We start from the raw sequence: 26872 nt of genomic DNA, 5'->3' as shown, positions 1-26872 counted from the left end.
CTCGTTCATCACGGGCCAATCATACGCATTTAGAGCCTGTTACGGTCTTTTTGGGTCTAGGGATATGACCGCAACAGAAAATAAATGATTGGTGGTGGATGATGTGCAATGGCTGGAAAAATAAGAGAGACAACTCATCTCCTTAAACAGAATGGCTAGAAAACTTAGACACAAGATCAAATCAAGAAAAAGAGAAGTTTATTTACATATATCAAAATATAACAAAGAAAAACAGGGTATTAATTCAAAAGGGGGCAAGGCCAAAAAAAAAAAAAAAAAAAAAAAGCTAACCCCTAATATATTCTCTTGCTAATCTGAAATAAAAGAAACAAAAATACACAAACAAACTAACTCCTTTTTTCTAAACAAAAACAGGAGAAAACTGATTCCAAAACAAAATGGCACCCACCTTCCTACTTAACCGTCAAAAATACAAACAAACAAATCAACCAGACTCACTTCTCTTTAGGTCAATTATTAGATGTTATCAAGAAGATCATGGAAAGTAAAAGTCTGACTCCAATAGCTTCACCACACAGGAGCTAATTAAGCTAAATCATATCTGTAAAGCTCTCACAAACAACAGGTCTGAATTTGGAGAAAAGCTCAGCCACTGCACTTGACACCACCATCACTGGTTTGAAGTGCAGTTCAGGTTAAATACTCTCTCTCCTCTCTAGAAAGATCCAATGATTGCTACCAGGTGGACACAGTTACCTGCAGGGAGAGAGAGAGGAAAAACACAATGCTCATTGTCCACCAAAAGATATGTCTCAGGACGCAAGCCCTGGGATAACCGCTATCACCCTCCTGGAGCATATACAGGCAAGAAATCCATTAATTAGCTTTTATGGAAGTTATTTATTAAGCTTTTAATGTACTACATAAAATGGTAATCTAAATGTTTATTTTATTATTAGTTTTATTTAATATATGTTTTTTTTATTGTTTTATTCTTTAAGGTGAATTGCTGGGAATGGAGCACCTTTACAGCCAGACCGGCAAAACCCTGACTGCGGTGCTTCAGAACCCAGAGGAGGAAGATAGGCTGGTGGAGGAGGTAGATGACCAGGATCTACATGATGAGGGGTTTGAGGAGGAGATCATGGAGGACATCACAGTTCCAGTGCTGTATGAGGATGACCCCTGCCGTGATCTTAGAAACAGCCCCTCATCTTCGCCTCTGCATCAGTAGCACTGGCTGAGCCGTCCACATCAGCTGGTGGAGAAGGACAGCTTTCTAGCCCAGCCCCCTCAGTGCCGTCACAGCCATCCGACTCTGGAGACAGTCTCTCTGTTGAGGCTCAGGTAAGATACATTAAGAACTTTATTTGATTTAGTCTTTTTTCATTCCACATATACTAAATGTATTCTGCATTTACCAAGGAGTAGTCATTGGACCTGATAGCATTATTGGGTGGGACAAGGTCCAGGATCTGGCTACTTACTTGGTAGGTCTTCGTGAGGTTCCATACCTCACTGACCTGCTGTTGACAGAGGCCATCCAGCTGTGGACAGCTTTCCTGGATGTTGATAAACAGTGCATCAACTACCAGCCTCGACATCAGCCTCAGCTGACACATGGGCGCTTTAAGGCACCGAAGCGCTGTCTGATTGGACATCCTGTGTTCGATAAAAAATACAGACTGTGCAATTTATTTTAACAGAAACATTCTGTAAACTGAATTTACGAATGTAAAATGGTAAAAACAATAGATTACTGGCAACCACAGCTGCTGGTATTTTTCAGTAAAATCAAAAAAGGAAAAAAAAAAAAAAACAGAAAAACGGTTTTTGTGTCACCATTGTGGAGGATAATAGCGTCTGTGTTCAAGTCCAAGATGAACTGAGAGTATTTGATGTTATGCTGCATCTTCTTTTGTGTAAAGTAACTATGTAGTTACTGCTGCAGTGAAAATCAGTTTGTTAATTGCAATCACACATAAACACATTATTGCATCTAATGATTTTACGTTTTTGTGCACTAAGCTATGATTTTGTAAACTGAACATTGTATCAGTTCATGAAACATGGTTATTTTTCGGGAATTTATACAGTTCTATAAAACTTTCATATTTTTCAGAGAAATATTTTGGCAACCACAGCTGCTGCTATTTTTTCATAAATTTAACAGATAATTTACACTATAATAGTTTGCTAATTAACACTTTCTCAGTGTTGATAATGTTAACACTTTTAAAAGTGTTATTTTTAACACTTTTTAGTGGTTCCCATATAAACTCTGAGAGAGTGTTAATTTTAACTCTAAGGTAGTTAAATCTACTATCTAAAATTTGCAGTGTACATTCTCTAAGTGCTTCTGTCACTGTGGTTAATTCTTTCATTGCAAGACTGTATGGTATAGTTAATGCCACACAAACTGTAAAGTGTTTAATATTGGTAGTTCATTTTGAAATAAAAATAGCGAAATGTAAAGAGTTACATTTCTTACTGGAGACAACAGCTGTGCTGATGAGGTGAACGCCAAGAAAATCCGACTGCTCCTCCGTGGCATTGGGATACAGGTGATACAAGGTTATGTATATCAAAGAACTGCAAATAAGCAGATATTATATCAATTTATCAATAAACGCACACCTCATTCTCTCGCTGTCCACGGCTGTGGTTTGCTGATCAAATGAATAACAAAGACGAGGAGGAGCCGAATTCTGCTGTCATTGTCTAATCAAATTTCAAGGGGACTGAGGCGATAATTTAGTGTAAAGTTTATGAGCTAACTGCAAAAATTTTAGGGGGGCTGAGTAGAAATAAAGGGGTGCTACAGCCGCCCTAAATAAGCCTACCAACGCCCATGCTATGAACACAATCTTTTTTGTATTTTATTTTATTGTTTTTCAATCAACAAAAGTAATAGAAAAACAGAAGACACAGGTTATTTGTGACTCAGGTTGATACAAAAGTACACATAGTCATGAGACAACCTATAACATCTCAATACATGAATAATCAGAATGAAAGATCAATACATGAATGAATACACTAATAGATCTAATTAAAAAGAAAATAAATACAATAAATGGGCATCTGAGTGTGAGGGACCGAGCCAGCACGTACAGTAAGGGGCATACAAAAAAGAAGATTTTCAAAAATAATTATTTTTAATAAAGTCAAAAAGGTTTACAAAAAGTTCAAAAATAAATTAATTAAATAATTAAATCAATTGAAAGAACAATAAACTAAACAAGGAAAACAAACTGAGTTCAAACCAAACAAATCATGTCTAAACCAAAAACAGAACTCCCTGAAATGACAAGACAGACCACATTTATAGCACAGGGACTAGTCCACATTAAACAAGAAGGGGGAGACAAAAACATACAATTTACAAATACAATAAACTAAGCCAAACATCTAAATACAAATCTAAATATAAGTTAAATAAATTATAAATAAGGCAAAACTAAATATAAATCTGAATAAACAAAATTGCAAATCATTATTGAACCTAAACTAAACATGAGCTCTCCCTCCAAGCCATTAAGCCATTGGTATTGGCAGGCGGAACCAAAAGACGGCCTCTTGCGGCACGTCGGACCTTTACTTGGGCGGACCACACCCGGAAACTCTGTTCCTCGTCGGCACTGCAGCACGGTAACTTAAACTCAAAAGAAAACTAAATTAACAAAACATACAGTACAGATAACTGATTTTGTGTGCACCCAAAATAGTAATAAATGTACTGTGAATAATAAAGAAAGGTAATGAGAAACTGAAAGTGTATGAGTCTTATTTAAATCAGATATGAATGAAACGAAAATGTATAAACACAATAACTGAACTGTGACCAATAAATAATCTTAAATGAATAAGTATAACGTGTGTGTGTGTGTGTGTGTGTGTGTGTGTATATGTGTGCGTGCATGCCTCACTCTCAATGTGTGGCCACCACACTGGCCATCACATACTCCCTCCCTTCGGGAATGTCACTGGCACATCGGGACAGGTAGTCAGCCGTAAGGTTTTCTTTGCCAGGGACATGTCTGATAATAAACCGGAAGGGCTGCATGGCCAGGTACCAGCGGGTAATACGACTGTTGGTATCTTTCATTTCTTGAAGCCATTGTAGAGCTTTATGATCAGTCTCCAGTATAAACTCCCGGCCTAGCAGATAATACTTCAAAGAGTCCAAGGCCCACTTCACAGCCAAGCATTCCTTTTCCACAATGGAATAGCGAACTTCCCTGGGGAAGAGCTTTCGACTCAAGAAGGCCACTGGGCGTCGAGCGTCAGGGCTGCCCTGTAGCAATACAGCTCCCAGGCCTCGATCTGAAGCATCAGTTTGCAAAACAAAGGGTTGGTGGAAATCAGGGTTATGCAAGACAGAATCTTTACTCAAGGCCTTTCTGAGATCTTGGAAAGCTGCAACAGTTTCTTGGGTCCACTTCAGCTGATTGGGACTCCTTGAACCAACCATGTCAGTCAATACTGCAGCCCGCCCAGAAAAGTTGGGAATAAATCTGTGATAAAACCCAGCCATACCCAAAAAGGACCTTAACTCCTTACGAGTTTGTGGCTGTGGACACTCTTCAATGGCCCGTACCTTCTCCACCTGGGGTCGGAGCACCCCTTTACCGATAACAAACCCCAAGTACTCCGTCTCTGCCTTTGCAATGGTACACTTTAGAGGGTTAACTGTCAGGCCGGCTGCCTGAAGGCGTTGCAGAACTTCCTGGGGAGGCTGCAGATGTTGCTGCCATGTGTCACTGTACACCACAATATCATCCAGATAAGCAGCTGTAAATGGTAGTCCTCGCAGTACCTGGTCCATTAGTCTTTGGAAGCTGGCCGATGCCCCATGCAGTCCAAAGGCTAGAACCTTAAAATGGAATAGGCCCCAGGGTGTTTTAAACGCAGTGAGTTCCCTGGATTGTGAAGTCAACGGAATCTGCCAATAACCTTTTGAAAGATCAATGGTGGTTAGAAACTTTAAGGTGCCCAGTCGATCAGTGAGATCACTGATTCGTGGAGTAGGGTAAGCATCAAACTTGGTCACAGAGTTGAGGTAACGAAAGTCTATACAAAACCTTATAGACCCATCCTTTTTCGGAACAAGGACCACAGGGTGGCACCACTCGCTTTTTGAGGGTTCTATAATCCCCAGCCTCAGCATCAGGTCCACCTCCTCTTTCAGCGCTTCTTGGAGACGTTCAGGGACCCTGTAACTCATTCTTCGAACTACAGCATCGGGTTTCAACTCAATATTATGTTCAATCAAGGTGGTAAAGCCAGGGTATTCTGAGAAGACTTCTGGTAAACAAATTTCTCTCACCTCATGCTGTTGCTGTGGGGACAGGTGACTCAGATCCACATCTCCTAGAGCTGACTGAGGCAGAAAAACTTCAGAATCATCCTCTTCTTTGACTTGCCGGATCATCAAGCTGTGGCTAGATTCAGGAGGACGAGGAAACCATTCTTTAAGCAGATTTATATGCAGAGTACGTGTAGAATGAGCATGGTCAGATAGAGCAACTTCATAGGTGGTAGGACCTAGTTTCCTTTTAATTTCATACGGCCCCTGCCATTTTGCAAGCAGCTTACTTTCATGACTGGGCAATATCACGAGTACCTTCTGACCAGGCTTAAACTGCCGCTCCAGAGCGGATTGATCGTACCAGGTTTTCTGGCGTGTTTGAGCTTCTGCCAAATGAGACTGAGCTAGTGCAGACATCTTTTGCAAACGTTCCCTCATCTGAATCACATAGGATGCCACATTAGTTTCATCATTTCTCTGTGGGTTTCCCTCCCAAACTTCTCGGAGTAATGCTAAAGGACCTTTGACTTCATGACCATAAAGCAACTCAAACGGGGAAAATCCAGTGGAGGCTTGTGGCACTTCCCTGTAGGCAAACAGAAGATATGGGAGCCATTGATCCCAATCAGTGCCAGACTCACCAACAAATTTGCGTAGCATCTGCTTTAACGTCTGGTTAAATCTTTCGGTTAACCCATCTGTCTGGGGATGATAAGGAGTGGTTCTCAAACTCTTGATGCCCAGCAACCTATAGACCTGCTTCAGAAGATTCGACATAAAATTAGTCCCTTGATCTGTTAGAATTTCACTTGGAAAGCCAACTCTGGAGAACAGTTGTACTAGACAGGTAGCCACGTACTTGGCCCTAACTGACCTTAAGGGAAACACTTCAGAATACCTAGTGGCATAGTCAGTCACTACAAGCATAAATCGGTTACCCGAACGACTTTTCTCCACTGGTCCAACTATGTCCATTCCCAGTCTTTCAAATGGAGTGCCTATGAGTGGCAGTGGTTGGAGAGGGACCCGCCTTGGGCAGTCAGAGGACACTTTTTGACACTCAGGGCAGGTTTTACAGTACTGGGCTACTTCTGAGTTCAGACCAGGCCAATAGAAGTGTTTTCTGATCCGGGCGATGGTTTTACGTTTCCCCAGGTGGCCAGCCCAAGGAATCGAGTGACCCAGAGTAAGAATAACTTCACGGACACACTGTGGTACCACCAGTTGTGTCACTTGTCCCATCTGACGATATAGTAGACCCTGGTACATACAAAATCTTTCCTTTGTCTCTCCATCAACAGTTTTTCCATCCTCCTGCTTTGCTCTCTCCAGATAAGGAACAAGACTGGCATCCTCTTGTTGCATCTGCATAATGTTGACCGGCAGCTTAAATTTGGGTGAGAATTCAGCAAACTTATCAACAGGCATTACGGAAGCATTATATTGGATTTTCTCAAACCGTTTCTGTTGTCTGGATTTCCTAGGTTTAGTTGAGCCATCGATTTCTGCATCAAAGAATGGTAGCGTAGCAAGCAACTCTTTACTTTCGTCTCTCTTATGGCTCTGGGCTCGAGTAACAACCATGTTACAGGTGGATGGTGGCTGCAATAAGTCCCACAGTACTGGCAGGTCATGCCCCAAGACTACAGGGAAAGGTAGGTTGTCAGCTACACCGACCTCCAAGTAGTAAGTCTGACCTCTCACCTTCAGATAGACCTCTGCGGTGGGTAGCAGCTTTTCGTCACCATGCACACAGCGGACAGCCTTCAGGTTGGTGTAGCGAAGGAGGGCTGGAGAAATGCACTTCATGTGTACCAAAGTCTGATCACTCCCGGTATCAACCAAAGCAATCATTTCCTTCCCATTAATCTCAACAGTGGTGCTTGCTGGTGAGCGTTCAGCTTTATGGGCTGGCTTTGCAAGATGCCTGGGCACATAACACAGGTGAGTATTCTTGATTACATTTCTAGGGCACATGGGCTTGGTATGACCTTCTTGATTACATAGGTAACATATTGGCATTTTCCTATAATTCTTAGGAGCATTGACAAATGCAGGCCCTCCTCCAGGAGGCTTACCGGCACCAGGGAAGTTTCTCATAGACTGCTGGGGAGGATTTGCTCTCCGGTCATCTCGGCTGGATTTCCACCACCAGGACTGATTTCTCTGACGTGCTGCCACAAACACATCTGCCAGTGCTGCCGCTTGTGAAGCCGACTGTGGATCATGTTCTCGTACCCACACCTGTAGCTCTGGAGACAACATTCTCAAGTATTGTTCAAGAATGATCACTTCACCAATTTCTTCAATAGACTTACTTTTTGGCTGCATCCATTTACCATACAGTTCTTTTAACCTCACATATAGTTCTTTAGGGCTTTCAAGGTGTTCTACTTCAAGAGACCGAAACCTCTGCCTGTAGGTTTCTCGACTGATGTCATATTTCCTTAATACTGCAGATTTAAGTTCATCATAATTCAAAGATTCATCAACATCCATGTGAACATAAGCAGCCCGGGCCTTACCCGTCAGAATGGGGAATCAGATGAAATACCCACTCCTCTTTTGGCCATCGGCAAACTGCTGCCATTCTCTCAAAAGTAATTAAGAAATGCTCAATATCATCACTATCAGACAACTTTTCCAATTTAGGCTCTTTGAGTTGGCACTGACCTGTATCACGGGCTTCAGCTCCCTCTCTCCGACAGGTACTTAACTGAGATAATGGCCTACTTGGACCAGCACCCTCATTTGGGTGATCCAAATCATCTTGAGATGCTACCAAAGTATTTGGAACAGGAGTTGTGCGAGCCTGCACCTCCAGCTGCAACAGGCCAAACTGATGATGGAGAGCTTTGAATCGGCGTTCCTGCTGGGCCAGCTCTGCCATCCTTTGTGCTTCCTGAGCCTCCATTTTTGCCATGTGAGCTCTCAACAAGCCTGTCAAGTCAGCTATTGTTGGTTCAGTGCATTCAGTCTCCAAATCAAATTCTCTCACCTCCTGTAATTCTTCATCCCCCAGCTCTTGTGCAACTTCATCCAGTTTCTCCACTGAAACAGCCTTTGGGGCTCCTCTTCGTCCTCCTCGGTTCATGGCCCAGAAAGTTTACCAAAGAAAAAAAACTATGCCCCCTACTGGCAAATCCCACTTCTGACACCACTTGTGAGGGACCGAGCCAGCACGTACAGTAAGGGGCATACAAAAAAGAAGATTTTCAAAAATAATTATTTTTAATAAAGTCAAAAAGGTTTACAAAAAGTTCAAAAATAAATTAATTAAATAATTAAATCAATTGAAAGAACAATAAACTAAACAAGGAAAACAAACTGAGTTCAAACCAAACAAATCATGTCTAAACCAAAAACAGAACTCCCTGAAATGACAAGACAGACCACATTTATAGCACAGGGACTAGTCCACATTAAACAAGAAGGGGGAGACAAAAACATACAATTTACAAATACAATAAACTAAGCCAAACATCTAAATACAAATCTAAATATAAGTTAAATAAATTATAAATAAGGCAAAACTAAATATAAATCTGAATAAACAAAATTGCAAATCATTATTGAACCTAAACTAAACATGAGCTCTCCCTCCAAGCCATTAAGCCAATGGTATTGGCAGGCGGAACCAAAAGACGGCCTCTTGCGGCACGTCGGACCTTTACTTGGGCGGACCACACCCGGAAACTCTGTTCCTCGTCGGCACTGCAGCACGGTAACTTAAACTCAAAAGAAAACTAAATTAACAAAACATACAGTACAGATAACTGATTTTGTGTGCACCCAAAATAGTAATAAATGTACTGTGAATAATAAAGAAAGGTAATGAGAAACTGAAAGTGTATGAGTCTTATTTAAATCAGATATGAATGAAACGAAAATGTATAAACACAATAACTGAACTGTGACCAATAAATAATCTTAAATGAATAAGTATAATGTGTGTGTGTGTGTGTGTGTGTGTGTGTGTATGTGTGCGTGCATGCCTCACTCTCAATGTGTGGCCACCACACTGGCCATCACATGAGAAACAAATCATTAAACTGTTTGATAAATATACAGAGATCTGATATTAAATTAGCTGTAAGCATTCCTTACAATGATGCCATTATTATTGTCGGTATCACAGGTGTTTTATTCAAATCAATACAAAATGTGCTAAAACTGGACGTACGATTAATTACATCTATGAAGATGAAAAAGGCTAAAAAGAGTGAACAGATTCAACATATCATCCACTTTCTTTAATCTTGACTCACAAATACAAAAGCCATCATGACCATCATGATTTAGAGTCAGCATTCAAGCAGAGAATCAATGGATTCTGAAAAGCTCATTAAAGTAATCTTTAATAAACATGTAGAAGATGCTGTAAAAGCTTATTAGTCTGCTCTGAAAGTCCAGATTTGAGCATTAGAGAGACTCATGATGTTGAATAATGAACCCTTTCACAAGGACTTTTCATTATCACTCGTTTAACAGCCGCCAGCAGCTTCAGAGTCTTTAATATTTAGTGGTTGTTTTGTTTTAATATATGTGCATTTATATGTGTTTATGAATTACATAATTTTTATATCACACTACAATAAACGAATGAGCACTAGTGTGAGGTGTGTGTGTGTGTGTAATGCAGTGTGTATGGTGGCAGAACAGTATATCTAACATTATTCTGGCTGCATTAAATAAGAAGTGTTTTCATTATTTTTTATGTTCAAATAATGAAATAACCCAAAGAACGGCATGAATAAGAAAACAAACACACTTCATTCATTCATCCTTCATTTACTTGCTTGATATTTGTTGATATTTGTTGCTGATGTGATTTCCAGAAACTCTCTGAAGTTGATTTGAGTCTGTGAGCTGTTAATTATTTATTTGACAGGATTCAGAAATTTCACATGTTGATCGTCAAATAAACATCATCTCTAGTGGATTTGACATTGATTTTATTATTTGTGCACAAACAACATAGGAAAATCAAGAATATAAAAGAAATCAAGACCTGTTCTTAGTAAATTATGTTTGTGAAAGACACTTTATAAAGTAACATTTGACACACACACACACACACACACACACAGACAGACACGCTCTCACACAAACACACACACAGATCATCTCACTGATCCTGCAGAGGATTCTGGGTAAATCTCTCCTCAGTCTTCAGCAGTTTTACTGATGACCCAGAATAAACCCAAAACCCAGGAATGAGCGGCTCAGTGAATGTGGTCTGGACTGAGTGGATGAGGCTCATTGTGTCTCTATAGATGTTGTAGAAGATCAGAGTTCCTGCACAGTGATCCACAAACACTCCTATTCTCCTGCTGAACGGCTTCACTGGGAGATCAGTGTGTGTGTCATTGTGTGTGAATGAGAATCTGGAGGAAGAGCAGATCAAACTCCAGGACTGAGCATTATATCCAAACCTACACTCATAACCTCTCTTCCTCCTGATGCTCTTATATGTCACTGATATACACACTTCATTACCTCCACTCCAGTCAATCTCCCAGTAACAGCGTCCACACACACTTTCTCTGCACAACACCTGAGGATGATCATCAAATCTGTCTGGATGACGAGGATATGACTGATTCTCTCTCACACACTTCACCTCTCTGTTCTTCTTAGACAGAATGAGACGAGTGTTTGCTGTGTTTGGATCCAGTGTAAAAAAACAGACATCTGAACACAAGAAGAGACACATTTATAACGTGTGTGTGTGTGTGTGTGTGTGTGTGTGTGTGTGTGTGTGTGTGTGTGTGTGAGAAAGAGAGAGAGAAAGTGTTTATGTGAGAGCTTATGTGTGTGCGCATGTTTGTGCTTTTTCGTGCATGTGTGAGAAAATGTGTGAGTGTGTGTTTGTGTTAGTGTAGTCGTACATTTGCGTGGTCCTGCTGTAATCCTCTTCTCTCCTCCATGATTCAGACTGTAAACACACACAGATTCACATTTAGTCAGTGAAAAAACACTAAACACACTTTATTTTCAGCAGATCTGTAGTCAGAATGATTGTGATCAAACATCACTCATTATGCAGATTTATTACAATAAGACATTTACAGTGTCTGCTGAATGCTGGATTCTGATTAGCTGATCAACAATAGAGGATATCAGTGCATTAATAACTGCCTTAAGATGTGGAAATAGAAAACGGAATAATAATAACAGTTTATCCTGTTGACATGCTGCTGAGTCCAGGCTAAATTCAGCCGACAGATGAATCCCTTCTTGCTGTTGTTCAATCCCCCTCAAGTTACTGTAAATACTCATTTTAGTCTGTCTAATGTGGAAAACACATTCTGCAGCTCCATTTTCATTATGCTCTAAAACCTTACAGATTGCTGAATGGCGTTGGTTATCTATGGTGGCCGGGAAGTGCAAAACAACATTACAAGTGTGAAACACTTTTACAAAGCTCGGAACAAATTTACATTTTGAAAAACATTTTTACTTGTCATCAGACACAATTACATAGGGAAAACAATTTTACCAAGGACAAAACAAATTTACATTTTAGATAAAAAATAACAAGACGCAAAACACTTTTACAAATCCCGAAACAGATTTACAATTACAGATTCCCTACGGAAAGGGCATGTACCACACACCGGAAGTGACGTGAATGTACCACACCAGGAGTAACGCGGGGGAAATTTGTTGTTGTTGTTGGTGAGCGCTGTAAATTCGCGCTGTGGAGTACATGGTGTAAACAAGGTTTATGGTGACCGGACATGGTCAGCGGTCGAGGGTTGTTTTGCCCGTTTTGTGTCACATGAGCAGCTTAACGCAGTTTAGCTTTACATGTGGTCGGTGTTTAGAGTTTATAAAGGACGCGGAACAGACGGAAACACCAGACATACTGCATCAAAGTGTTTAATATTTTAACGAGAGCCACTCATACGCTGTAATCATGAACATGATGTCAAGTATACACGGTTTAAACATCTGCTTGAGGACTCTTAACAGTAAACTGAAGGAAGCCTGTGTTATGGTTTAACTGGTGTCCGTGTTAACTGAGGCCCCTTTTCAGATGTGAACAATCCACGTTTGCAGATTGGCAGATTTGTCACTTTTTCACGGCAACAAAACATGCTGTTACGACCCTGTCTTCTCTTTCCTACCTTTCGGTGGCCTCGCCATGTGACGTCACCGTTAATTAGTTAATTTATGGGTGGAGAAAGTATATATTTGAATTTTTTGTGAAGAACGGCACTTCCTCTGGTGGACCGTTATTCCACAGAGAGGTCATTTTGCTCCAACTCTTTTGTGTTGCCGTCTTATGTTTTGTTTTGTATTAGTTGAGAGAGTTTCACCTGCTTTCTTATTTATTTCAAATCCCTAGACAGTTTGTTATACTCTATTATTCCCTTTAATAAATGTTTTTTTTCATTATATATCTTTTTGTGTGTCTGATCCTTTTTATGGTACGGTCGGGAGCGAGCTGGCCGTAACATAAATTGGGTGGCTCGTCCGGCATTCCTTTATGCGGGTGAGTAGTTTTTTTTTGGATTGGCTATTCACCTTTATATACTAGAAACTCCGGTTAGAAAGAGTGTATCCAGCTGGGTTGTGAATACAATCCTTCCATCGGTGCACTGTTTGTTGTTTTGTTTATTATTTTGCCTTTCTTATTTTTGGAGGTTATCCTAGGTGGAGATTTTAATCTCTGTCGGGGGTACGCTTTCGGACTTTTGGTCTAAAGACCGATTGTCACTGAGCTCAGCGTTTAATGCCGCCCCGAGCCTGGTACACCTCTGAAGACTAGATAGGAATTAGTTAGTTTTCTTCTTAGATAGGAGCTGGAGTTTCTCTGAGTATAAAGGTGAATATATTTTGTTACTGACGGCGTTTGTGATTCGTGCGCTTCTCTCTTCCTCGCGTACCTACGTGTCCGACTTGTGGTAAGTCTTTGAAGTTTTTTGTGAATGGGTAGATGCGTAACGTTCAGTTGTAGTTCATTCCGAAGCAGTGGCTTATGGGAATTGTAGTTTTTGTACAGAGGGCAGTTTCCGGGTGAGTACGGGAGTGTTTGTTTATTTGTGTTGTATTCGTGAATGCTAATACAAAAATGTCTTCAGTACTCGATGATTTTTTTGCTTGTCCCTCGGAAGCTTTAATTGAGCGTTGTACAAAGGAAGAATTAATACAAATTGCCGAGCGTTTTAGCATCGATCTCGCTACACATGATAAGAAAAAAAAGGACACCCTTATAGCAACTTTGAAACGATCTCTGGTTGAAAGGGGAGTTTTAAAGGTAAGAACTGCTGTTCTTTGTGAATCTTCAGTGTTTTCTTCCTGTGATATTGATGTGGAAAGTGAGTTAAAATTCCCAGAGATGTCAATACAAGAGAAACAGCTGTATTTAGATGCAGAAAAGCTCCGTGCTGATCGCGAGGGTCGCGCTATGAAAGAGAGAGAAACAGAACGGGAATTTGAAGCTAGGAAACTAGAACAACAGTTGTCTGTACGAAAATTGGAACTTGAGTTAGAGAGGGAACGGGAAGAGAGAGCGTTTCAGTTAAAGAAGTTGGAGTTGGAATTAGCAGCAAAACGAGCGGAAACACCGCGAGCTGACGTGCATCCGGTGCCAGAACAGTCGTCTGCATTAGTGTTTGATGTTCATCGAAACATGAGATTAGTTCCGCCATTTTCTGAAAAAGAGGTAGAAAAATATTTTGATCATTTTGAGCGTGTTGCTTTATCGCTGAAATGGCCAAAACAATTTTGGACTTTGTTGTTGCAGTGTGTTTTCACAGGAAAAGCTCAAGATATTTATTCTGCTCTCACCCTGGAACAAAGTGGTGAGTATGAAACTGTGAAAACTGCTGTATTGCATGCATATGAACTGGTGCCTGAGGCATATCGTCAAAAATTTAGAAATTTAATCAAAACTGAAAATTGTACATTTGTTGAATTTGCAAGGGAAAAAGAGAGTCTATTTGAGCGATGGTGCACTTCAATGAAAGTTGAAACTAAAGAGAAGTTAAGAGAATTGTTACTTCTAGAGGAGTTTAAACACTGTGTTCCTTCTGCTGTAGCTACTTATTTAAATGAACACAAAGTGAGTAAACTTGCAGATGCTGCCATTATGGCTGATGAATTTGTTTTAACTCATCAGGGCACATTTAGTTCAGCCAGTTTTCGAAGTGACATGAATAAGTTTAGGTCTTGTCAAGTCAAACAAAAGCCTGCTGTGTTTGGACAAAATATAAGGGCACCTGTTGTTGGAAATATTGGAAAAACCACTGTTTCAAGAGACCTCATCTGTTTCTATTGCAAAAAGTCTGGCCATAAAATTTCTGAATGCCCTGTTCTGAAAAAGAAAGAGAATTTTTCAAAACCTGTTTCTCTTGTCGCCCCATTGACTGTAGATGACACTTTCATAGAAAGTGCTGGTCATTTATCTCATTCCTGTGGTGCATTGTTTGACCAAAAGGTGAATGATTTTGTTGATTATACACCCTTTATCACTGAAGGAGCTGTGTCTTTATTAGGTTCTGAGGAAATGGTCCCTGTGCGTATCCTCCGAGACATGGGATCAGCACAGTCCTTTTGGGAGGAGTGTTGCCTTTAAGTTCTGAAACTGCTACTGGAACTTGTGTATTGGTAAGAGGTTTTGAAATGGGATTTGTTGACGTGCCATTACACCGAATTCATCTTTCCTCAACCATAATCTCTGGTGATGTTGTAGTTGGTGTTCGATCTGCACTTCCAGTTCCTGGAATTACATTTATTTTAGGAAATGATTTAGCTGGGGGAAATGTTTGGGGAGAGAGTAAGGTGACTGCTTTGCCCATAGTAATATCTGCACCTAGTAAATCTGATGTTGAAAAGAGTAACATCTTCTCTAATTTGTTTCCAGCCTGTGCAGTCACCCGATCAATGGCAAAACAACTGCCTGAAAACCAAGCTACAGATGTTTCACTTGGTAACACTTTCTTTTCCACTGTTGATTCGGGTGAATTTACATGTGATCTGCCAGAGAGTCCGGAAAAAGACAAAAATATCTGCTCTTCACTATCCCCTGATCTGGAGGAAATTACAAATTCACCCCAAAGCCTAGACTCTAATGCCACTGAGGTTTTACATACTGTTCCTTCTGATGTTGATAAGTATCCTTTAACTTCTCTGTTGCAGGTTCCCAGAGAGGAACTAATTCATGCACAGCAGCTTGATGACACATTGAAAACCGTAGTCTCCCAAGCAGGTTCTAATATGGGTGATCTTTCTTCTTATTTCTTTGAAGATGGTCTACTTTGTCGGAGAGTAGCCATGTTTGATGACAATTTAAAGTCTAGAACCCAGATTGTAGTCCCTCTTGCTTTTAGGGAATCTGTGATGCAGTTAGCCCATCAAGGACTCGCTGGTCATACAGGCGTTCGGAAAACCTATGATCGTATTATGCGACAGTTTTACTGGCCTGGAGTAAAACGAGATGTGGCCAGATTTATACGTTCCTGTCACACATGTCAACTTACTGGTAAGCCAAACCAAAAAGTGCCAACCGCTCCATTACAGCCTATTCCTGTGACATCTAACCCTTTTGACCATTTGATTATTGATTGTGTTGGTCCTTTACCTCGTTCCAGGGCTGGTCATCACTATCTCCTTACCATTATGTGCCAGACTACCCGTTATCCTGCGGCTTACCCACTGAGATCTATAACTACGAAGTCCATTCTGAAGGCCCTTACTAATTTTATGTCTATATTTGGTATCCCCAAAGTGATTCAATCAGACCAAGGTTCTAACTTCATGTCCAAACAGTTCGCAAAAGCCCTCCGTCAACTTCGAGTTAAACACAATATTTCTAGTGCATATCATCCACAGAGCCAGGGAGCGCTTGAAAGATTTCATCAAACCCTGAAGTCTCTTTTAAGGTCATATTGTGTGGAGCTCGATGGTGATTGGGAAGAAGGCCTGCCATGGTTGCTATTAGCTATACGTGAGGTAACTCAAGAAAGTATTGGCTTTAGCCCAAATGAATTAGTTTTTGAACATGAAATACGAGGGCCCACTACTGTTTTGGCTGATGTGTGGCATTCATCTAAACCTCCAGACAACCTTATAGATTATGTAAGTGGTTTTCGTCGTAGACTTTATGAGATGCAAGCTGTTGCTAAAAAGAAATTGGGTAAGTCACAAAAGAAAATGCAGCAACACTTTGACAAGAAGGACAAATTTCGGAGTTTTCAGACAGGTAATCAGGTTTTAGCATTGTTGTCTCTTCCTACTAATCCATTCCAAGCGAAATTCACTGGACCTTACAGTGTAGCTAAACGTCTTTCAGACAATAATTATTTGTTGAATACTCCTGAACGTCGGAAGAAAGTTCAGGTTTGTCACATTAATTTGTTGAAACCTTTTGTTGCTCCTGTTTGTTCTGCCTCTGTCAGTGTGGCGCCCCTATGTGATCATTCTGGTTTAGAACATTTCTCTGTGTTCCCTTCTCTGTCTTGCAGTATGGGTGAGGACTTATCTGAGAAAAATGAGGATGGGAGTCTTCTGTCCCAAGGGAAAATAGATGGACGCCTTAACAACTCTCAGATTCTTTCTGATTTGTCTGGCCATCTGTCTTATTTGACGGAAGATGAGAGAAATGACATCATTGAATTAGTGATGTCATTTCCTTCACTTTTTTTGGATGTCCCTGGTCGCACTACTGTCATTGAACATGACATTGATGTAGGAAATTCTTGTCCTATCAAACAAAATGCTTATAGGGTCAATCCAATAAAACGAGAGCTTTTAAAAAGAGAGGTGAACTACCTACTTGCTCATAATTTGGCTGAACCAAGTTTTAGTTCCTGGAGTTCCCCTTGTGTATTGGTGAACAAACCTGATGGTTCATATCGGTTTTGCACAGATTATAGAAGATTAAATTCTTTTACCAAACCAGACTGTTTTCCCTTGCCTCGAATAGATGACTGTGTAGATCATGTTGGCTCTGCCAAAAATGTAAGTAAGTTTGATCTACTTAAGGGCTATTGGCAAGTACCTTTAACTGCTCGGGCAAGAGAATTATCTGCTTTCGTTACCCCAGACTCTTTCCTTCAATACACTGTGATGCCTTTTGGGGTCCGTAATGCCCCCGCAACATTCCAACGATTGGTTAATCGTGTATTGCATGAAATGTCTGGATGCGAGGCTTATCTTGACGATGTCGTTTTGTATAGTTCTACCTGGTCTGAACATCTTGATCAAATCGAAGACCTATTTTCACGTTTGGCAGAGGCTAATTTAACAATCAATCTTGCGAAGTCCGAATTTGGAAAAGCCACAGTCACCTATTTGGGTAAAATAGTGGGAAACGGGTACGTTAAACCAATTGGAGCAAAAGTTGAAGCCATTTGTAATTTTCCAACTCCCAGTAATCGGCGTGAATTACGACGATTTCTTGGGATGATTGGTTACTACCGGAGTTTTTGTAAAAACTTTGCTAGTATCGTTTCACCTTTGACTGATTTATTGAGTCCAAAAATTGAGTACCAGTGGTCGGAGACATGTCAACAAGCCTTTGAAAATTGTAAGGCCTTGTTAGCTAGTTCCCCAGTTTTGACAGCTCCCAACTTTGAGAAGTCCTTCCGTCTCGCAGTTGATGCTAGTGGTTGTGGTGCAGGCGCGGTTCTTTTGCAGGAGGATTTAAATCAAGTAGAACACCCTGTAAGCTACTTTTCAAAAAAGTTTAATCGTCATCAACAGGTTTATTCCACCATTGAAAAGGAAGCCCTTGCTCTTGTTCTGGCTGTACAACATTTTGAGGTTTATTTAGGGTCGATCGCCGCACCGATTGTTGTTTATACTGATCATAACCCCTTGGTTTTTTTAAATCGGATGAAAAACCGAAACCAACGAATCATGCGATGGAGTCTAATTTTACAGCCTTTCCATCTTGAAATTAAGCATGTGCGCGGGAAAGATAATGTGATCGCGGATACACTCTCTAGAGTATAGCTATTCATATTGCATGTTTCACTTTTGTTGTTCTTTTTGCACTTCTAGGGCCCAGAGGTGTTGGAAGAGGAGGAAGAGTGAGCTGTTTTGTGAAGGGATGTATTTCTGTTATTGTTTGCTAATTTTTTTTTTCTTTTTGATTCTTTGCAGAATCCTTTTGAGGAGGGAGGTGTTACGACCCTGTCTTCTCTTTCCTACCTTTCGGTGGCCTCGCCATGTGACGTCACCGTTAATTAGTTAATTTATGGGTGGAGAAAGTATATATTTGAATTTTTTGTGAAGAACGGCACTTCCTCTGGTGGACCGTTATTCCACAGAGAGGTCATTTTGCTCCAACTCTTTTGTGTTGCCGTCTTATGTTTTGTTTTGTATTAGTTGAGAGAATTTCACCTGCTTTCTTATTTATTTCAAATCCCTAGACAGTTTGTTATACTTTATTATTCCCTTTAATAAATGTTTTTTTTCATTATATATCTTTTTGTGTGTCTGATCCTTTTTATGGTACGGTCGGGAGCGAGCTGGCCGTAACAATGCCCATACCAAATAAAGATTCTTATTACTTGGTGTCAGTGTAAACATTATTGATTTTAATACCTGTGTAGCAGAACAGTATAAACCAAAATGAATGCAAAGAAATTATTTTAATTGACATGTCATCAACGGCATTCGAACCCAAGCCAAAAGGATCTAACTGAGCTACTCGGGTCTACAGGATAGGATCGGTTTTGATATATTTATCAGTGACATTTGCTGTGCTTTGATTGTTTTTACACACTCTCACGCTGACATTTTCTCAGAATAGCTTCATTATGTTTTTATCGCAGTTGGTCAAACCATGATTTTTATTGTTGTAGACTCATAAAAACCTGTCTACAAAGTCACACACGAGCTGGATATTATTGATATTTTCCAGTGTGTGTGTTACATTCATGTCCCTTTGGTGTGTGGTACATGCCCTTTCCGTAGGGAATCTGTAATTGTAAATTTGTTTCGGGATTTGTAAAAGTGTTTTGGGTCTTGTTAATTTTTTTCTAAAATTTAAAATTGTTTTCCCTATGTAATTGTGTCTGATGATAAGTAAAAATGTTTTTCAAAATGTAAATTTCTCTCGAGCTTTTTAAAAGTGTTTCACACTTTGTAATGTTGTTTTGCACTTCCCGGCCACCGTAGATATTGGTAGAATTTTACTGATTCCTATTTTAATTCTGATGATCAATTTTGAATCTTATTGATTTCCAGTTTTGATTCCAATGAAAAAAAAGTAAAAATAAAAAGTCATTTAGGCTCTGTTCATGCAGTTATTTAGGTTCATTTTTATTAATCTGATCACAAATGGACAAAGGAGACACATTAGGCTACTGATGCAATTTTTCTAACTTACTAGAGCAGATATTATTAAAGCTCCAGATCAATTAAACACACTTTATGTATAGGCCAGCCTACTTACTGCATTAAATAATGAGATTATAGATGCTTGATTTGATTTATTTCTCATCTATTAGACCTATATCTGCACTTTATCTGTTTTACAGGTTTAATATGTACAGTGGGGGATATACGTATTGAACACATCATGTTTTCTCCTGGGAATAATATTTCTACAGGAGCTGTTGACATGGAATTGAAGCAGATTGTGGTAAAAACTCAAACAATTTAAACATAAAAATAAAACTAAAAAAACAAACAAATCTGAGAAATGAGTTATGTGTAATAACAATGAAATGACAGAAGGAGAAGGAGCTGAACTGCTGAAATGTAATTAATACTTTATATAAAAGACTTGTGGTGCTAGCAGCTTAAAGACGCCTCTCATATAGAGAATGAATTCACATGCATTACTCCGGTGAGAGTTTCTCACAGACTTCAACAGAGTGTCAAAATCGTGATGGTTTTGTGGGTCTCGTCTATCAAATCTGAGCTTTATTTTTTTATTTTCTATTGGATTTGGATCAGGTAATTGACTGGGCCATTATACAGCTTGATTTTCTTTCCCTGAAAGCTTCTGAGAGTCTCCTTGGCTGTGTTTTGGATCATTGTCTTCTTGAAATGTCCACCCTGGTTTCATCTTTATCCTCCTGCTGACGTAAATGTTGGACTGAAGCAGCTGATATTCATTTACAGTATAGTAGGGGTATAACGGTTCACAAAAATCACGGTTCAGTACGACACAGTGGTGTCACGGTTCGGTATGTTTTCGATGCAGCAAAAGAAGAAAAAAGCCAGAGGATGTCTCTGATTTAAATTTTTTAATGTATTAAAACTAACATCATAAAAGTTTGATCTTTTTATTTTTTTTTTTTTTTTTTTACTTTAAACAGTAATAGAGCTATACTATAGTAATAAAGGTTTCTGCTTAGCAGGAAATAAAACAAATCCTTCCTTATGCTCAAAACCAAAAAGCTGCTTATAAAAAAATAAATATTATATTGTAGCAGTTAAACAAATAAAAAGAAAACAACAATTTAGTTTTTATATGGAACTCAGTTTCAATCTATTTTTAAATATTTTTTTTTTTCAGAAAGATGAGTGTCCACCGTCTCTTCAGACACCACAGATCTGCTTGATTTGACTATCATCTGCCATTTTAATGGATCTGAAAGCAGGAATTAACTTACTGAAATGGGCTTATGAAGGAAAAAAGCAACAGGGCTCTATTGCATTTACATTTTCTTAAAACCCTACATTTCCACTAACGATTAAGGTCTCACAGGACTCAAAATTAACCTTTTTTCTTTGTAGCACCGGTACTCCTAACTTCAAATATTTAGGCGGATCAGACAAAATTTAGTCACACCCACCAAAAATGATGAGCACCGTTACTACACGTTTTAGGGTGTTTTCACACCTACACTTTTGTTTCGGAACCTGTCTCGTTTGCCCATTTAACACGGTTCGTTTGGCATATGTGAAACCACCAATCGCGCTAGGATCCGCTCCAAATCAATCGCTCCGAGATCGATTGAATGAGGTGGTCTCGGCTCGATTGAAACAAACTCTGAAGCGGATCGATTGCAGTGAGAAAGCGATACGATCCGAGCGCGGTTATATCACTTTGTTTAATGGATATGTAATAGGTATACGGCTATATGAAGAGAGAATTATGAGTAGGGTGGGAAGTTTCGCGAGTCTCCGGATGCCCGCAAACTAGTGATAATCTCCCGGTCATCAAATTGGCTACGTCGCGCACCCTTCTCATGTGTGTTGACATGAATAAGATGAACTGAATTGACAATAATAACTGTGCTGTTCTCACGGGTGGTATCTGATATTGCACATATGATATTGACATATTACTTATTATTTGCATATGTCATCTTAATAGCAGTATTGTGCCATTATACTTTAGCTGAATTCTAAAACTAAATCTTTCAGTGTTATTTTCATTCTCTCGTATCCAGCTATTTACATTTTTGCGGCTGTAGCTCCCTGTCATTGGAACTAAGTGATTGACAGCTGATATCAACCAATCGCGTTCTGTTCTAACGCAGTGGGCCAATAAAAAGGCGGGGCAAGCATTGCTGGCTGTTTACTGCAGCACGTTGACATGTCAACTGTTTTAAACTATTCCTAAGCGCTGCGTGAATGCCTCCTAATTCTGCACATGTGGTGAACATTTTGCTGTGAAAACTGGTCGCACGACATCATGGCAATTTCGAGACCATATCTCATATCCACAGCTATAAATGTACCGATCGCCTCTGGGATCTGTTTTGCACATGTTGCAGTCCATCTCTAAACTATGTTGTAGGGAGTCAACGGATCCTTCCAGAACCGAACAAGTCACAGACCATATTATCCTCAAAAGATTGGTTGGTGCCTACATGTCTGAACTTTGATTTCATTTTCAAAGAAATCCACAGGCACCCAGCAAAAAAGCTATCTACAGGATGACTTGCCAGTCACGATCACAAATTCGTGCTTATCAACTTTACATCTTAACACAATAAAAGAGGCTACACTCAAAGACCCCCCAAACCAGTTTTTGAGAAAGCTCATCAAAGCCCCTTTTGTCCGTGCCTGCAAATGGTGTCTGCAAGGCAATACACAATCTCAGACAGAGACAGAAGCAACCAGAAAAGCTTCCAAAGTTTAAATGGACATTTAAGTAAAACTGTAATTATTTAAGTAATATATGTTTGCTTTATGTGTCTGTAGGTTTTGTGTGTTCATTTTCCATGTGTTTAACAAACTGTTATGGATAGTTATTGAGTTATAGGCCTCGGTGACATATGAAATCTACAGAATGCTTGTGAAATACTTCATGTTTGGTATTGATTGAAAGCTAGGAAAGTTGCAAATGCATTGGTATGAAGAAACCATACTATGAAAGGTGTCCATGTTATATGATACTTTATTTTAACAACTATCCTATCAAAGCAGCACCCACACAATGTGTCAACCCGGCCTTCTAGAAGAGGCAGTTGAGGTGTGACCCCACCCCGCAGCTTCTCTGATTGGACTAATCATTGTGTAGGCCCAGCCTATACCAAAGCCTATAAACTTTGAACAAGGAAACTTCTTTGTCGTCTTTTGCCGGTCATTTTTGCCAGTCGTCCCCCCCGTCGCTGCTCGGACGTCGCTCTTCTCGTACAGTGGCCGTTACATCACGGAGCAAACCGCGACCTTCACCTGCTGCCGGCTCAACCCCCGATCTGCTTGTGCAACCACTTCAACAACAAGCCATCGGGTCAACACATCTGAACTCTGAAACATTTACATTTAGTCATTTAGCAGACGCTTTTATCCAAAGCGACTTACAAATGAGGACAAGGAAGCAATTTACACAACTATAAGAGCAACAATGAATAAGTGCTGTAGGCAAGTTTCAGGTGTGTAAAGTCTAAGAAGCAAAGCATTAGTAATGTAATTTTTTTTGAGTACAGTTAATAGTATAGCCAGAGAGGCAATTGCAGATTAGGAAGGAAAGTGGAGACTAAATAGTTGAGTTTTTAGTCGTTTCTTAAAGACAGAAAGTGACTGCCGTTCTGATGCAGTTAGGGAGTTCATTCCACCAACTGGGCAGATTGAATGCGAGAGTTCTGGAAAGTGATTTCTTCCCTCTTTGGGATGAAACCACGAGGCAACGTTCATTCACAGAATGCAAGTTTCTGGAGGGCACATAAATCTGCAGAAGTGAGAGCAGATAAGAACGAGCAAAGCCAGAGGTAGCTTTGTAAGCACACATCAGAGCTTTGAATTTAATGCGAGCAGCAACTGGCAGCCAGTGCAAACGGGTGAGTAGCGGAGTGACATATGCTCTTTTAGGTTCATTAAAGACCACTTGTGCTGCTGTGTTCTGAAGCAGCTGAAGAGGTTTGATAGAGTTAGCTGGAAGCCCCACTAGTAGAGAGTTGCAGTAATCCAGTTTGGAGAGAACAAGAGCTTGAACAAGGAGTTGAGCTGCATGTTCAGATAGGAAGGGTCGGACATTTCTGATGTTATAAAGTGCGAATCTGCAAGATCGAGCTGTTTTAGAAATGTCGTCAGAAAAATGTAGTTGGTCATCAATCGTTACTCAAAGGCTTTTTACCATTTTAAATGAAGTAATGGTTGCCCCATCCATCTGGATTGAAAAGTTATGGTGCAGAGTCGAGTTGGCAGAAACTTCAAGCATTTCCGTTTTCGCGAGGTTAATCTGAAGATGATGATCTTTCATCCAGTGTGAAATGTCTGACAGGCAGGCTGGGATGCGAGCTGGAACCGAGGGATCATCAGGATGAAAAGAGAGGTATAGCTGGGTATCATCAGCATAGCAGTGTTAGAAAAATCCATGTTTCTGTAAGACTGGTCCAAGAGATGTCGTGTAGATGGAGAAGAGAAGTGGCCCAAGAACAGAGCCCTGAGTTACCCCACTGTTTAGATGCTGTAGGTTGGACACCTCTCCCCTCCAAGACACCCTGAATTACCTGTTAGAGAGGTAAGATCTGAACCACTGAATAACCGTGCCTGCAAAGCCCAGTGACTCGAGCGTAGATAGCAGGATCTGGTGGTTGACAGTGTCAAAAGCAGCTGACAAGTCCAGCAAAATGAGGACTGATGATTTTGAATCTGCTTTAGCCAGTCTGAGATCCTCCACGACCAAGAGCAGGGCAGTCTCAGTTGAGTGGCCTTTCTTAAAGCCAGATTGCTTGTTGTCCATGAGGCTGGTTTGAGTAAGAAAGTCCAGGACTTGATTGAACACAACTTTCTCCAGAATCTTGGCCATGAATGGAAGCAGGGATACCGGTCTGTAGTTTTCAAGTAGCGTTTGATCCAGGTTGGGTTTCTTTAGCAGTGGGGTTACCCCAGCATGCATAAATGAAGTGGGGAATAAACCAGAGTCAAGAGATGTGTTGATTATGTGAGTCAGTGTTGGTATGACTGCAGGAGAGATGGTTTAGCAAGAGATGAGAGGGAATGGGATCGAGTGGACAGGTGGTTGCATGGCTAGATAGCACGAGTTTGGACACCTCAGACTCAGAGAGCTGAGAAAAAGAGCTGAGTGTGTGTGGTGTTGGTGGTGTATCTTGCGTGTTTGTTGTAGGTGCAGCAAATTAAGCACTGATTTTTGCAGTTTTGGTGCAAAATAATGTAGCAAAGTCATCAGTAGTAAGTGTGGAGGATGCGGGTGGAGGAGGAGGAGGATAGAGGAGGGAGGAAAATGTTTTAAAAAGTAGGCGAGGATTGGTGGCATTGTTGATTTTCTGATGGAAATATGTCTGCTTTGCAGAAGTAACCTCAGTCGAGAAAGAGGATATAAGAGTTTGGTATGTTATGAGCTGTTCAGGATTTTTTGTTTTTCGCCAAATTCTCTCTGCAGCCCGAAGTTTTGAGCGATGCTCACGGAGAACATCAGAGAGCCAGGGTGCAGAAGGACTGGCACGGGCTGGCCTGGATGTAAGAGGACATAGTCTGTCTAGACATGATGCTAGTGAAACCCCGTCATAACTACAAAAACCCAAGGAAGGGCTTCGAATGCCGCCTCGTCCAACATCCGTATCCCTAGCAACCGACTCCAAGCTTCCCTGAAAATAAGGAAACCCCTATTCATCGACGAGGAAATTCCAGAACGTCATTGGAGTTGCTACACTGACCAATCAGCTTCACCGAGAGTTCCCTTTGGACCAGTCAAGAAAGCCAAAATTCAATCAGAATGCAAGTAACAAAAACAAGGTTTCTATCCATTGCTGAAACTGGTGTGAATTATATTTAAGAAGCAAAGAACAGTGAAAATCTCTGCTTTTATGGTTTCTCTTAGGTTGCAATGCTAAGAACTTAGCAAATGTTAGAAGTTGAATTCTTTAGATTCAAATCCCCAAAGTTTAAATGTGATTTAAACCAAAGAGCTGATTCTTACATTGTTTATATAATTAAAGATGAAAAAATAAAAATGTTTGCACAGGAATCGATAAGAGAAATGGAAATGTTCATTTTATATAAAAAGTATCTTAATAATTATCTAAGTGTCTGATTCCAGAATCTGAATCAATTTTCAATCCCCAACCCTATTCCTGACCTGATATTTTAGGATTCTTCAGCAGAAATGGAGGAAGTTTCTCTGCTCAGCTCAAATGCTGAAACTGTACAGTGTGTCCCGCTTAATGTCACAACTGACCCAATACACTCCAACATTTACAGATTAATTTGATAATAAATTATTTGCTCTTCATAGACAGGACTGTAATACTCTACAAGCTGTATCTTGTCTGTCCTCACCCCATAACCATCACAGAAAACGGAATATTAGAAAGTACCTTTTTAGTTTGTTTTTAAAGCCATTCAGTGCAAAAGCATAAGGCCAGTGATGCTCCACATACTTGAGTGTGTCCAGTGTGTAGTTTGGATCCTCCAGTTGTTCAGAGAGCAGCTTGACTCCTGAATCTCCTGGATGATTGTAGCTCAGATCCAGCTCTCTCAGGTGTGAGGGGTTTGAAGTCAGAGCCGAAGACAGAAAACCACAGCCTTCCTCTGTCACCATACAGCCAGACAATCTACAAACACAGCAATAGTCCACATCACACAGTTGGACAATCACACATCTCTTTGTGTTGTGAAGATGCTGACTGCTGTTTCTGCTCATGTCAACAGCAGTGATGAACACACACATCCTGATTAGCTCTCCTTATTGATCGAGCCCTCGCATCAGCAAACACACACACTCACACACTCAACAAAGATTCAACATCATCTTTATAACACACAGCAAAGTATGTACAGAGCAAAGACATTGTTCATAATACATCACATGAAGCTGTAAAGTATGCTGTGAGAAATAAAGCACCATTTGACCCCAGAAGGACATCTTAAAGTATCACATCAATATTCATGACTGCTGACTCTCCTTCACATACAGCCTTTCCAATATTATGTTTTAGGTGAACGAGCAATCAGAATTATTTCAGATAATTTTGATTACATACACTGATTCCTTTAACTGTTCGTCATACTGGAGTATATTAGAATAGTTATTGCTCTTGACTTTTTGCTCTTTATAGCATTTAGCATTTTACACATTTGGCAATTTCAATCTGTTACCCAGTACTGGGTTGTGACTGGAAGGCCATCTGCTGTGTAAAAATATGCTGGAATAGTTGGCCGTTCATTCCGCTGTGGTGACCCCTGATAAGTAAGGGACTAAGCTGAAGGAAATGGATG

The 26872-nt window shown here is 40.3% G+C and overlaps 1 protein-coding gene across 7 annotated transcripts in view; it reads right to left on the bottom strand.

Annotated features, from left to right (window-relative positions):
* Nucleotides 1-10210: 10210 nt before the first annotated feature.
* Nucleotides 10211-26872, bottom strand: part of si:dkey-11n14.1 — a 42607-nt gene continuing 25945 nt past the window's right edge. For 5 of the 7 annotated variants that reach the window (XM_068219825.2, XM_073947423.1, XM_073947422.1 and 2 more), the window contains 3 exons: nt 26035-26208; nt 11164-11210; nt 10211-10966 (listed from right to left, as the gene is read on the bottom strand). In XM_068219825.2, the coding sequence (XP_068075926.1) occupies nt 10401-10966; nt 11164-11210; nt 26035-26208 (787 nt within the window). In that variant the 3' untranslated portion in view covers nt 10211-10400. The remainder of the gene's footprint in view (nt 10967-11163; nt 11211-26034; nt 26209-26872) is intronic. The other 2 variants (XM_068219827.2, XM_073947426.1) reach the window with 1 other exon arrangement.

Source organism: Danio rerio, chromosome 4 (assembly GCF_049306965.1).
Source record: "Danio rerio strain Tuebingen ecotype United States chromosome 4, GRCz12tu, whole genome shotgun sequence".
NCBI classification, from domain to species: domain Eukaryota; kingdom Metazoa; phylum Chordata; class Actinopteri; order Cypriniformes; family Danionidae; genus Danio; species Danio rerio.
Note: the sequence above shows the minus strand (reverse complement) of the source record. Positions and strands in the feature narration are given on the sequence as shown.